The sequence below is a fragment of the Protopterus annectens genome, chromosome 9.part0, assembly GCF_019279795.1.
Source record: "Protopterus annectens isolate FY-2018-M chromosome 9.part0, PAN1.0, whole genome shotgun sequence".
In the NCBI taxonomy this organism is placed as follows: Eukaryota; Metazoa; Chordata; order Ceratodontiformes; family Protopteridae; genus Protopterus; species Protopterus annectens.
This window is the reverse complement of record NC_056743.1, coordinates 647,949,458-647,964,458: the sequence shown is the minus strand read 5'-3', so window position 1 is coordinate 647,964,458 and position 15,001 is coordinate 647,949,458. Positions and strand designations below refer to the sequence as shown.

The 15,001-nt window shown below is 42.8% G+C and overlaps 1 protein-coding gene across 1 annotated transcript in view; it reads right to left on the bottom strand.

Moving 5' to 3' along the window:
• MSH5 (mutS homolog 5) overlaps nt 1–15,001 on the bottom strand; it is a 2,353,005-nt gene that overhangs the window by 2,183,275 nt on the left and 154,729 nt on the right. Inside the window, exons 6-8 of the mRNA XM_044083236.1 lie at nt 13,351–13,416; nt 10,145–10,156; nt 279–312 (exon numbers count right to left, since the gene is read on the bottom strand). Of these exons, the coding sequence (XP_043939171.1) occupies nt 279–312; nt 10,145–10,156; nt 13,351–13,416 (112 nt within the window). The remainder of the gene's footprint in view (nt 1–278; nt 313–10,144; nt 10,157–13,350; nt 13,417–15,001) is intronic.

Below are 15,001 nucleotides of genomic sequence, written 5' to 3'. Positions count from 1 at the left end.
TACAAAAGTGTTGAGTTTGCTGAGGTCCAAGATGGGCCTCCAGTCTCCTGTTTTCGCTGGAACTAAAAAGAATCTTGAGTAGGTTCCGGATCCTATCTGATCTGCTGGGACTGGCTGGATGACTTTTTAGCAACCTTTGAATCTCTGTGGTTTCTTGATCCCAGAGACTGGGTGGAATGTCTGGGATTTTCTTTCGTACAGGAGGTGGTTCTGTGAAAGGAATGACATATCTTCTGGAAATAATGCTTTGTACCAAAGAGTCTTTTGTAATGTTTAGCCAAGCATCTGGATGCAAAGAAAAGTGACCCTTGACTGCCTCCAGAGTAGGACAGTCGGGCCTCCTTTCAGGAACGCTGAAAGGGCTTGCCAAAGAACTGATCTGTCGCCCTGGTTTTGCGGACCCCCTCTGCCACCTGAGTGGCGTCTTCCATTATTGCCCCTTCCTCTGCCCCTGAAAGGGGGTTCACTGCGTGTTCTGAAAGGCTCCTTGGGACTTGCGGAACCACATTTTTCCTCCCTTTTGCCCACTGGGGTAAGGTCTAGTAGAAATGGAAAAATAGACTCCTATGGCAGAGTCTTTCTATCTTGTTCACACCTAGTGAGGGTCTCCTTGACTTCAGGCCCGAAAAGGGACGAGCCATAAAATGGGGTATTAACAAAGGAAGACTAAGGCTTTCGCAAAGGAACATAAACGCATCCAGGAATGCCTCCGAAGAGCTATTCCTGAACCTGCTGCCCAACTCGTGCCATCAGCTGCATAGGAAATGAGACGCATGGACAAGTTAACTATAGAATTAAGGGTATTGAGCTGGGATGTCACCTTATCAGGAATGCACTCAGCTGCAGTACTCTGTAGAGCATCTCCAAGCTCTTTAAGATCTCTCTGAAGTCTGGTAAAGTGCGTCAAATATTTGAGTGATTGCATAGCAAAAGTCGCTGAACTAAAAATGTGTTTCCCATACCTGTCCATAATCCTGGAATTCTTATTAGGAGGATGGACAGTAGAAGAGGTTTCAGACATCTCTTTCTTGGTGGCCGCCGCCACCACCATGGCATCAACCGGCACTCCTTTGGTAAGAAACAACTTGTCCTGTGGCAATGTAATAAACTTGTTGGGCCTCAGAGGGACAGGTTCCACAGTATCAGGAGACTCCCATGCCCTTCGAGCAACTAAACCCATTAATTAATGAAAGGGTAGAGTCACCCAGGAGGTGGAGGGTTGAGACCCAAAGGCCTTCAGAAGCACCAACTCCTCATCAGTAGGGTTAACGGACTGCCAGCCACCCTTCTGTCTTAGGATCTCTATGATATCAGCAAAAGATATCCTCCAAGGGGGACCATGGGGACCCTTCTGACTCGTCTAAGTCAGTGTCTGATGTGACAGACTCCTGCGGGGAGTCTAAGTGCCTCCTCTTGCAAAGACTCTTCCTGGGAACCTCATCAGTTGGAGCTTCTGGTGAGGTCTCAGTAGAACATGGGTCACCCAATGGGGCTACCTGAGGCTCTCTGTCTCGATGCTTTAAGGGGACCTGTGATGCAGAGGCAGAACATGGCACTTTTGGGGATGAGGAAGTAGGCCCTGATGAAGTGGGTGTCTTTGAAGACATAACTCTCATGGCATCGAAAGCCCCACTGCTCCGATGCAAAGAGGCAGCCAGTTCTGAAGAAGATGGCAACCTCCCCGGCACCGAAACAGTGGGCTCTGGGCTCTGAACCAGAGGAAGGAGCCGAGCTCATCCGTGCTGAAGCTCCAAGAGGAAGGGTCGGAACCTACATATTGGTTAGACTCCCCCCCCGGAGCCAGCCAGAGAGTGTTGGCTCCCAGACTCATCGAAAGGCATCGAAGTAGTCCGAGTCGACAGAGCCAATGGCACTGGAACAGGCCTCGTCTCCGAGGGTTCCAAGATAATCAGTTCTACCCCCTCCGGCTCGATGGCCCTGCTCAGCACTGAGGAGGAGCAGACACAGTAGGCAAGGATGTCTTCGGCTCAGAGACGGGTGGGGCCGGCGCAGACAACAATTTGGCTAATGCCAGGTTCTGGAGGAGCCTCTGCACCACTCAGTCCATATCCACATTGTAGAGGCTCCTCGAAGAATGAGTTGAAGGGATAGATGAAGCCACTGATTGTAAGATTGGCGATTTCAAAAACTTTGGAGTCTGGCTCCAATACCAGGGACTGGCTCCAAAGAACTTGCTCTGTGCTCAGTTCCAAAAACTGTGGAACTGGTGACTGCACCTTCTCAGCCAATTTTGGAGCAGAAGACTTCAGCTCTGAAGAAGCTTTCAAAGATTTAGATCCCTTGGAAGATTTGGAATTCTGGTCAGCCTTATCAAGAGATTCCTGAAATTCAGGTTTCAACAAATCTCTATCCACTAGCTTTCTCCTGCATTCTAACAAGACCCTGCTGCTGAACAAATGAAAAATGGAATAGTCCTCCTGAAGATGGACTGGACTGCACCCAGACAGTATACATAACTTACATGTAAATCAGTAATGGACATTTTTTGTCCACACTTAGGGCATTTCTTGAACCCTGACTTCTGTCTCTCCTTTTTCCTTTGATCAGCCATAGTGTAATGAAAATAACTATCTATATATATATATATATATATATATATATATATATATATATATATATATATATATATATATATATATATATATATATATATCTGCCTAGACAAAACACACACTAACAGGTAAATATTCAGCTACAAAGAACTATATTCTCACACTAAGAAGTTAAATTTATAAGAGATCTGAACACTAAAATGGGTTAGGGACCAACTAAGAGCAGCCGCCCTATAAACAAAGATTTTCGTCAGAAAATAATTAAAGAAAGTGACTAAATACTAGTCTATGGATAACTAGGACAAAGAACGCACTTTCTGAAAAATAATTCCTATATATATATATATATATATATATATATATATATATATATATATATATATATATAACATATTTTGAAAATATGAAAATACTGGCTTCACTCTTGACCTCCGATCTGTTGCAGTGGCAAATTAGATCTGAGGTGAGGCAGAGCGCATCATGGGATAGGGACTTGGCCTCGAGCTACTCAAAAACCTCGAGCTTGTGAAAGCGGCTGGCACGGAGCTGAGGGAATGGCTCCGAACCCATTTGTAAGAAAGAACAGCGAGATTGAACAACTTCAGATCAGAGATTTAGGAGATGAACCATTTACAGGTTGCCTGTGTCCAGTAAAGACAAAGGTGACAAAACCAGGGATGAATTCCTCCCTGTTCCTCATCCAGTTATCCAAGCTGCACTTGAATTGGGATAGGGAGGAACTCTGCTTGAATGGGGAGCTTGTTCCATAGATAGGGTAGTCTCTGGGATACATCTCTCTCTCTCTCTCCAGCAGGTCCTATTAATATTACAGGCAAGGTTTAAGTCTTTAGAATGGGTAATTCTCGTGTTTGTTTTGTGGATATGCAGGAGGTCCATCAGCGCAGTGTCTAACAATGCCCTGTATGCCAGGCATAGATCTCCCTTCAAAAGCCTGTAGGAGACAGAATACAGGGATAGGGTCTTAAGACATTTTACCTATGCCCTGTATTCTTTTAGTGAGGAGCCTCTGTGGACGTTCCAGTTTTTGGATATGCCTGGTGAGGCACATACCAAAGGGGGAATTGTACTCTATGATAGGTCTGATGAATGCCGAATACAGTGGAACAATGACTTCCTTGAACTTGGATGCCATACCTTTGTTTATAAGTTGCGAAACACAGAATGATTTCCTTACTACTGTAGACACGTGATGGTCTAAGGTTATGTGTCTGTGTGTGTGTGTGTGTGTCTCTGTGTGTCCTTAAGTCCCTGACTACTGGGTCAACTCTCAGGGGTGTGTTGTCAATAGGATAGTTACCATGGGTGTAAGACTTCCCATAGGATACTATTATGCATTTCTTGGCATTTTGTTTTAGCCCATGGCTCTGAGACCAGTTGTTTGTGTCAGCCCCTCATGGAGAACATTTGTGTCAATGTGGGATTCAATGACAGCTCCTAATTTGCAATCATCTGCAGACTTAGTCAGCCAGAGACCACTGACATTGGCCTTGACTTCACAGAAGTAAATGCCCAAAAGGAGTGGTCCAAGGACTGATCCCTGAGGGACTCCATTTGTGACTGGCCGCTTTGTAGAGGTGGACTCCCCAATTCTAACTTCCTGGGTCCTGCCTGCTTGTCTGAGCCATTTGACTATCCACCAGGTAACATACAAGTTTGTACCCAACCTCTTGAGTTGGTCAACAATGCCCGAGTAGGGGACTGTGTCAAATGCTTTGGCCAGGTCAAGGTAGGCAGTGTGAACCATTTTTCCTTCATTCACTGCTTTGGTTACCTTCTCAAAGAAGTCCACCAAGTTGACTAGGCATTATCTGCCCTTGACTAAACCAAACTGGCTTGAGTCCAGTGTCCAGAGTTTTACTATGTCTCTGTTGATTATTTCTGTGATAATTCTTTCCATGGCTTTAAATATCAGACTAGTGAGACTTGTGGGTCTATAGTTTCCAGGGTAAGTAGATGGCCCACCTTTGTGCAGAGGGATGACTGTTGCTGTTCTCTATTCATGAGGCACAAAGCATGTTTGGAGGCTACAGTTAAATGGTAATTCCAGAGTCCTTGATAGGTCATGTTCATGCTGTTTAGAAAGCATCCTGGGATATTGTCTGGGCCCACTGATGCAGTGTTCTTGGTCTTAGAGAGCATTAAGGGCCTGTTCCCTAGTGATAGTAGGGGGAGTTGTATTTGATGGTATTTCCTGAGGAAAGGTTGAGGGGGGAGTGAGAGGGGTAACGTTGGAGCTGAATTTATCAGCCAGGAGGTTTGTTACATCTGGCTTAGTATAGGTGGATCCATTTACAATCAGCTCTGCACACAATTGTGCATTACCTCTGAGGTCATGGACATAGCTAAAGAATGCTTTGTGGTTGTCCTTGGCCTGGGAGACCAAACTTACTTCAAAATTGGCTTTGGTAGACTTTGTCCTGAGGTTTTTGTTTAGTATGAGAGTGTCTTTATCCTACTGGGTGCTGCACCTCCTAATTTTTGCCATGATTTTCTTCCTTCTGTTATACACCCTATTGATTTTGTGATTCCACCAGAGTGGCTTACCAGAGTTAGCTCTGTACTTCTGCCTGGTGGGTACAGCTGCCTCTATTGCAGCTATTAACATGCTTGTACAGGGTTTCCGTGACTAGTCCTGCACAGGCAGCAGTGTTCTCAGGGTTTAGGGGGGCTTGAAATGTTGTCAGGTTCTCACTCAATAGCAGGTGGTTAGCCTTAGAGTAGCTCCTGAATATTCCAGACTTAGCTGGGGTCCAGTTTTTTTTTTCTTTTTTTTTTTTGTTTTTACTTCAAAGGCCATTTTGTTGTTTGACTTTACCAGGGAAAAAATTACAGTAGGGAGCGTGTGCAGCACTCTCCCATATTAGTGAGGACTAGATCCAGTATGGTTGATGATCTGGTTGGTGTACTGACCATCTGGCCCAGGGAGTTTGTGTTTAGAAAATCCAAGAATCTCTATGCCTGTACGTTTGGTGCTGTACAAGTTCTCGGTTAATATTGGAGTAATTATAGATACCTGTGAATATAGTATCAGGTTGGATGGTGTTTCTAATAAGTTTAAATACATGGCATGTGTTTCTTGGGTCATAGAGGGGGATCTATAGCTTGTAAGGAAGTGGCACTGGATTTTGCCTATGGTGATTTGACCATGTAGCAGCTCAAATTTATTGTCCCGTTTGACCAGCCTTAAAGTATACTTGTTTTTTATGCAAATAGAGACACCTCCACTTTCAGTCCTTGGCATTACAACACTGCACTGCTGGTGTGCTCTTTGCAGCTTTAAACCATGGCTCAGTGACCGCACAGATGTCATCATTATCTAGGGTGAAGACAGCTTGTAGGGAGTGAAGTTTTTTTTGTTTAGACTCCTAGCATTGAGCAGTAATTCATAGGTTGGTACTAGGCTATTGGCCCTAGGGCCTATACAAGCCTAGCCATAACAATTCCCTGGATATTTCTTCCCACAATATTTACTTCCCTGGACCCCTGTCTAGCAGGGCTACTGACATGATCCTTGGGGTGAATTTTCCATCTCCCATCCAATCGTCAAGGTTCCTTTTGAAGACTCTATTCTAGAGTATGGGGAGTCTCTGGGTCAATAACCTATCCCTCCAGCATGCTTTGTTCATTGTGATGACAAGGTTTAGATCCCTGGAGTATGTGGGCTCTGAGAGATTGGGATTTCTTTAAGTGGAGCATGTCCAACAGCTCAGGGTTTGACATGGCCTTGTATGTTATGCAGAGATCGCCTCTGAGTAGACGATATGCCACAGAGCATAGCTGGAGTTTTTATTAGACTGTCAGTATAGGGCATTTGCTTTAGGCCTGTGATTCTTCTAGTGAGGTATTTCTGCGGCCTTTCCAGCTGTTGCAGATGTCTTGTGAGGTACATACCAAACGGGGCATTGTACTCTACAATGGGTCTAATGAGGGATGGTTTTGATTTGCTATGTTGGAAGTAAGTTCAGTTTGGTATTGCCTAAAAAGGCACTTATGGGGGGAAGACCATGTTTTAGCAAATATTCTAATAAGAAATGCACTCGGACAACCAGTAGGAGAGAGTGTAATCTTGGATACTCTCATTTTGAGAGGGGAGTTACAGAAACAGATTTCCAGAAAGCTCTAGTTTGATGTAAACAGAATCTAAATTTGTGGTGAACATCTAGTAAATGTAATGCGTATTCCTCTTTGTTTGAAAATTCTGGGAAAAAACACAGGAAGATTTATGGATGGTTAATAGGGTCTTGAGGTGGTCTGCATATGATATTTCACCTATGCCCTGTATTCTTTTAGTGAGGAACCTCACCATCTTTGGAAGAAAAAAAATGGTTGGTTCTCAGACTCACTGTCTTTGTAAACAATTTAGTATAGAGGTTTTGCAGACAAGGCATGGTGCTCAGAAATTCACCTAGCAGAAAAAACAGCAACTAGGAAGAGAGTTTTCCATAATCAAAATGTTAAATCAGCTTTGGCAACCAGTTCAAATGGAGGACTTGTTAGGGCCTGCAGTACAATAGTAATATCCCAAGGAGGAACAACTGAGTCTTTCAGCGGAGGTCATAACAGAAAGGTTCCTATAAGAAAGGCTTTAGATAGTCCTAAGGAAGCAGCAGTTATGGGATTCACACCAGCTGAAAGGAAGATACGGCTGCTAACTGCATTTTCATAGTGGAACAGCTGACTCCATTCTGACAAAAGTCAGGCAAAAATTTCAAGCTTGCCGATAGGGGAGCTGAAAAAGGATCAGTGTTGTTCTCAACTGCCCAGATGGAGAATCTGTTCCATTTGATTTTGTAAATCTTATGTGTAGACAGTTCCTAAGAAGCAGTTGGAATATGAACAACTGAGGATGAAAACCTATACCGGTGTAGCCACCATAGGAACTGGAAAAAACTTGTGGCCAATTTGAAGGAATGAGTGTCAGGGTGAGGTGACCCCCCCCCCCCCAAAAGGTAAGGTAATAAATAGATCAGGAGCTGAGCCCAGCACCTAGGGAGGGTTTACAACAGGAGGCCAGAGGAAGAAGAACCATACCTGATGAGGCCAGTAAGGAGCTATGAGGACAGCTGTCATCTTTCCCAGAGCCTTCTGTAAGAACTGTGAAATAGAGCATCACTTGGTGACACCTCCTCCAAGGATCAGAGCAAAGAACTTGCTGCACTTGGTATTGTGGGAGGCTACAAAGTTCACAGCAAAGTTGGCTGCAACTGCTGAATATCTGCTACATAACAGTTGGATTGAGAGACCACTCATGGGGGAGGACAGACCTGCTCAGTCTATCTGCCAGCACACTACACTTGCCTGGAATATGCACTGCTGTTAGCGGTGAGAAGATATTGTCCATTTCCACACTCTCATGGCCTCTCAACATAACTGGTAAGATCTAGTTCCTTCCAGTTTGTTACTGTACCAGACGACTGCCATATTATCTGTCTACAAAGATATCACATCTATGCGGAGCGTCTCCTGAAAGGCCTGCAACACTAGGACCACCACCTTCATTTCAAATACACTGATCTTTCCCAGGTAATGCCCCCCCCATTCCATGTGGGAGGGGTCTGTGGTCACCATGGCTTGGGGTGGGGAATGGTGAAAAGACGTCTGTCAAACATGGTGATTCCAGCCACCACCAAACAAGTATTCTGAAAATCTCCATTAAAGATGTTTGGAAGGATGTGGGTTGCTGTCTTATTGACCAATGGACTTAGAGCCGGCGTAGTACTCGCACATAGTACCTGACTGACACTGCCATGAATCATAAGAGATGGAGAATTTTTCTAACTGGTGGCTTCTGAAAGGATAAGACTGCTAAAGGCTGATGGTGAATGGACAAAAATCCTTGTTTGAGGAAGCTTTGCAAGTTGAAGCCTTGTAATCAATGGGGCTTGTATGAATTCTAAAAACTGAGCTGGGCAAAGAGTCAGAGATGAGCTATAACTACAGCCATACACTTGATAAACACCAGAGGCGGCTGTGGGGAGATCAGTCTCCCAGCCAGAAGCAAAGATCCTTCCTATAGCACTTGTCCATCTCTATGTGGTAGCATGCATCCTGAAGATCTACTGAGCACATTTTGTCATTCCATTTCAAAAGCAGGAGAAGAGACTGCACTGGGACCATCTGGAAATTCATTTTCCTTTCAAAACTGTTTAAGTAATTTTTCTTTGAAACCAAGAAGAATCTTTAGTAAATTGTGGATCCTCTCTTTGTTCTGGTGGGACCTCGGATGACTCCATGGTTTAAAAGATTTGTTATTTCTGAAGCTGCCGCTTCCCGTTGAGAGAGTGGAACACTGGGAAGTCTTTTGGGGTCTGAAGGAGTGGTATAAAAAGGAAAGTAGCAGCCTCTGGTTATTATCCTCTGTACTCATTTATCTCGAGTGATGGAGGACCAAGTTTTTGGATGCAAGAATAGGCACCTCCCGGATTGCCATTAAAGTGCAGCAGTTGGGCACTGCTCAAGAGTGCTGAAAAGGCTTCTTAGAAAAGGGACCCCCTAAAGCTTTGATTCTGCAGACTACCTGTTTTTTTTTTAAATTCCTGGAGAAGGTCCTTTGAGGAGTGAAAAATTTGATCCCCATTGCAGAAAGAATTTGGCCTCCTTTCCATTTCTGGAGACTGTCATTCACTTAAGACCAAAAAGTGTTAATCTGTCATAAGGGGCATTCACAAAGGATGTCTTAAATGTTCTGCAAAGTCACAGAGCTTCATCCAAGCAGGTCTCTTAATGGATATGACTGTGCCAGTTGTTCAAGATGCACCCTTTGTGGCATTGGAGATAAGGTGCATAGAGATACTGGACAAGGATTAGAGGGTGGCCAGCTGTGCATTAATATACTTCCTTTGAGCCACAGGCATGGATCCTTGGAGAGATTTGGAGAGTTCTTTGATCAGGTCACTCAAGCTGTGTAACATGCCAAACAGTTCAAAGCTCTTTACCAAGAAAGTGGATAAAGCATAAATTTGCTTACCTAATCTGTCCAGTGCACGAGACTCCCCGTTTGATGGATGGACAGAGGAATTTCTGCTGCTAGTTCCTTCATGGTGGCTGCTGCCACCACCGTGGTTATCTACCTTGTCTGGTTCCTTGGGAATGGGTTCAGTTGTGTCTAGCTCCTTACAAGCCCATGTGGAGGTCAGGTCTATAATCTCATTCACTGGGTGGGACACCAAAGATACAGATAGACCAGAACTGAAAGCCTCACTGAAGATGGACTGTTCTGAAATAAGAGGCAGGTAAGATTACCCCCCTGTCTAAGTAGTTCAAGGGTTCCTCCAAATGAAACATCAAGAGGAAATTAGTGAACCTTCTCCTAAAGTCACCATCAGTGGTGATAGATTTCTTTTTTGAGGAGAATCTAGGTGCCTCATTTTGCACGTGCTTCTTGTGCATCTCCTCAGTGGGATAGTTTGGGGAGGACTCAAGCTGAGGTGGTCTCTTCTATAGGAGCCAGTGGGAGAGTTTTGACCACTGGCAGTCCCAACAAAAGAGTAGGGTGTGAACCTTGGAAATCCTTTAGGAGAGGGACAGATCCTAGTTCGAGGAGATAGTACTCAGTCTTCTCTCTAGAATGAGTGAGTACTCTTTCAAAAACTTAAAAGTTGAGCATGATACAGGGTCCTGGGAGCTCTTCCCTCACAGCCAAAACCCTGAAGAGAGGCTCAACCTGAGACACCGCACAGGTAAAATCAGAGTCTGATGTCAGAGCAAAACTAAAGTCAGCAAAGTGGGAGGAATGGTTCAGATCATCTCAGACTCAACCTTGTCAGTCAACTCCAACAATTCTGCTCAAACTCTGAAGGCTTCAAACAGGTCAGCATCAACTGAATCAGAAACTCATTGGTGTCAAGGAGCTAAGCCTAGGTTCTGATGCAGACTTGACCCAGGTGGACGTCAGCTTCAAGTACTCCAATCAGACAGGTCAGATCAGAGAAGGGGCAACTACTGAATGTGGGGAAGAAGTCGAAGCCCAGTGCAGGAGGACCCCCAATTCTGAGTCCTAATTAATCTCATCTAATCCAGGTCAGCTTTGGTCAGGCTCCTGGAAGACCTAGATGATTAGAAGGATGAAGCAGTTCAGGGAGATCTGAAAAGATAGTATCAGTCTTCTTCCAAGATTGGGGAACGCAGCATAGGAGATACAGGCTCTGGAGAAAACCTCGGTGGAGTGTTGTACCCAATGAGTATCAGATCTGAAAACAGCTGTGGCTCCAAGGGTTTCTCTAACTTTGAAGCCAGATCCAAGAAAGATGAATGATGCGGGCCCTCTCCCTCTCATTTTTCCCCCCGTTTTTTTCCTCCTGGAATACCTTGCTATCTTTATAGGGATGATACGCATCCAAGGTCAAACACATCCAGTCATCCTTCCCGAAGACAGGAAGAGTGGACTGCACCATGACTATCTAGAACTTGGTTTGCTTTGCAAAGCAATTCAACTTGTTCAAAGTCAAAATTGGCCTGAGGAAACAAAAACAATGTTGAATAGACCCCAGCCCCGTATTGGTCAGATGGGACCTCTTGTATGACTCAATTTACTAACAGCTTCTGAATTTCACTGGCTACATCCCTTCTCTGATGGGGTAACACACCTGAGAAATGTCTGAAATTTATCTTTGGTGTATCTAACAGTGGAATTGTGTAATCGCTAGATATGACTATTAACACGCATGTGTCTGATGAGGTGATGGCCTCCCAAGCTTCCAGGTGTACAGCCAAACAACCTCAGACTGCCTCCAGATTTGGACAGTCAGGCAACCTGTCAGGATCGTTCAAAGGGTCTCCTGGAAAAAGCTCTGTGGAAGCCCAGGTTCTGAAAACCCCTGCCACACAGGCAGGACCCATACTTCTCAAGTGTACCTCATTACGAAGAACGTACCTCATTTGGGGTCTTAAAAAGCTCACGTTCCTCAGTTTCACATTGAAAGACTCTGACACATTCAGTGTTAGGAATTTTTTGTGAAATCCATTGTAAATAGAAATAAATCATATTAATTCATTAAAAGATCTTCTTTATAAGTAAAACCAGCATATTTTAACCATCCTATGACCTTCCTAGTTGAAGTTGTTAGTAAGTCATTAGTATGTGTTCCACATTTTGCCCATTTGTTCCACATTATGAGGGCTAGTGTTCCTCATTTTAGAGATGGAAATTTGAGAGCTATGGCAGGACCCATTGTGGTGACACCCCTGCCACACAGGCAAACTGCCAAAGGAGCTTCCTGGAAAAACTGCTGTGCTTTTCTAAAGAGATGTTTCCCCTTCTGGTTCTGAGAAAAGGTCAGTTGAGGGGTAAGCAAAATGCACTTCAGTGGCAGATGGTGTCTTTCGGTCTTGCTCACTCCAGGTCAAAGTGTCCTTAATCTTATGCCAAAAAGTGAACAGACATCATAGGGAGAGTTAATAAAGGAAGTCTTGAAGCAGTCTACAAATCTATACAGTCTCGCCTAAATGTGGCATCTATTCTTCACGGTTAAAACATTTCTTTGCCATCTTGCAGAAACCACCGGTGTCGCTTATTTTCATGATCTTAGAATTCATGGTGGCCACCATCTGCTTAGTTCCCCTGGTGAGATACCACATGAGAGTTCTACAGTGGACACGTAGTGCAATGGTCTTGCTTTAATCATGTAGGCTGCTAAAGGCAAGAACATAAAACATTTTTGAACTTACTGGTTGAGACATTTTTTTAAAAAAATGCAGGTCATTTTATATTTGTAATTTTCACTATGGCATAGAACTCACAGTAGCATGAATACATACGTCCAGCAGTTGGCAAGATAAGAACTTCCTCCATCTCTAAAGCACTCCACCAAAGACAAGAAAACTTTTCTAGCTTACAAGTTTCATAGGCAGAACCACACTCTCCTAGCTTTCAACTTCTACCAAGACAAAAAGTTATTCTCCTCAGGCAGCACCCTTCTCTCCTTGTAGTCTCAACTCACTGATGTTTCTGGAAACAGAACTTTTTACAATAAATTACAACAGGAAGCCTGTTTCTGATGTTTAGTTTGCCCTCCCCCTCTCTCTATGAAGTGCACTTATACTCCCTGATGTTTCTGGAAACAGAACTTTTTACAATAAATTACAACAGGAAGCCTGTTTCTGATGTTTAGTTTGCCCTCCCCCTCTCTCTATGAAGTGCACTTATACTCCCTGTAAACTGGGGGGGGGGGGGCATACCACCAAATTACAACTAGCATCTTAACTTTTTCAGAATCCGTTTCACATTAAGTTAACTCGGCCTCTTGATTGTCAGGATTAAACTGATAATGGAAATGCTTCATCTCAGCTACATAAAGCATTGTCTTATTGCACATGATTAAATGACAATTAAAAGAACAAATGAGTAAATTTATTGTCTCTTTGTTCAAGATTTATATAATCACCAAATGCTTTTACTCTACACCAGCTTCCATAAACCCTTCCCTTGAATAGTGCCCAACTGGTGGAGTGTAACCTTATTTTACACTCAAACTTCGATTACAAGGCTAAAATGTTATAACTCCCTCCTGAAAACTCAAAGAATACAGGCTGAGGGGATATCATATGTTTCAGCGACTCCCCACACAGCTGTCACTCCGTTCAAACTGTTTCAACAATACTCGACTAATTCAACATACAAATTGAAAACATTACCTCTGAAACCAGATGCACTTTATGACCCTTAAAATGCTTTCTAAATAAACACATTTTGAATCCCAAATGCTAAAATAGAAGTGAAACAGGATTATGACAATTTAAAGACATTACATTTAAAAACTGGAAATAAAAAGTCGGATACCAAAGTCAACATTTGGAAACATGGCAATTTCAGGTTTTTCATTTCCTGTGCCGTTTGCACCTGGGGAAAAAAAAGAATTGAACTGATCAGTTTTAACATCTGTATTTCAGTCGCATAAAAAATAGAAAAAAAAATGATCAAAACATTCATTAATATGCCTGTGTCATAAGTGATAATTCAATGAGGAATTTTTTGTTAAAAAAATTCAGTAATACATGGCAAGATTAAATGTGAGATTCTAATATGGTTATTTGTCAATGCCAAATGTTTTTCTGCAGCATATGTTGATGATTTTCTAAACATCATCATTTTTTCTTCTGTCAAGACTGGAAAGAAACAGAAAAATTCATTCTAGCATCTGGGAAAGTAACAGGTATCATACTGTATTTCTTGGGCCAAACTATGGATTTTGAAAAGCAGCACTGCTGTGGAAACAAAATCAAGTGCTCATGCAAAAAAAAAAAAAAAAAAAAAGTTATGTACTCACCATAACATTCCACCTGTGTTGTCCATTTTCATTAATCCTCAACCATTGGATATGGATCCAACTTGGCCATTACTGTAGCTCATGCAAACCAAAAACTCTTGAGTTCTTCCTCTAACCATAATGCACCAACGCCTGACACCCCTCAGATTTTGTTTGCTAAACTGGAACAAATAAGGATCATTATATATATTTCTAGTAAGTAAAGACATTAACTGGAGCTTAATGAAAGAACTCTGGTGTCCTTATAAACACTATCTTCCAGAAATCATTTATTTATTGGTTGAGGGTTGGTGGCAGGGAAGTTGAGGAAGAATGAAAATGGACAACACAGATAGAATGTTATAGTGAGGACATAACTTCATCAGTTGTAGTCTATTTTCATTTATTCCTCAGCCTTTGGGACAAAGTCCCCAGCTACCTGAAATTCCAGGTGGGCTCTAAGGAATGATATTCTTGAGCACAGCTGAACCAAAGGCCACTCTTTCCCTGAAGACCAGAGCCAGTTTGTAATGAGTAAAAGTATGAGGATTAGGCCAAGTTGCAGCTGCATAGATATCGTTCATGGAAAGCCTAGATAAAAATACTGGCAAAGTTGTTCTGGATCTAGTTGAGTGGGCTCTCAATGCTTTCTGTAAAAAGATACTCAATTTACTGTAGACAAAAGATATACAGTCAGTAAGCCATCTTGTTGAAGCTACTTTTGTAACTGATTTCCCTAATTTTGGAGTCCATGAAAGAGACAAATAGTTGATCAGATTTTCTATCACTTTTGCCCCATCTAAACAGATTCACAATTACCTATGAAGATCCAACAAATGTAATATGCATTCTCCACCCAGCTTCTCTCTCTCACCATATTTTTATGCAACCTGACTATATACTTGTTCATAAAATCATCTCCCTCACTTATTTCTTTACTTCCCCCACTTCGCCACGATTTTTCCCCTCCCCTAACCGACTACCCCTTCTAGAAAGTTTCTACCATTATATCCCACTGTCTTCTACCACTATATGTTCTCTATTACCAACTTCTATTTGCTATTGTTATATATTTACATGAAAGTTTACAAGTTTTTATTGTGCTGTTGACACTAGGTTTACCTGCTAATTTTTCCTGGATGTATTCTACTTTTTGTAATTTCT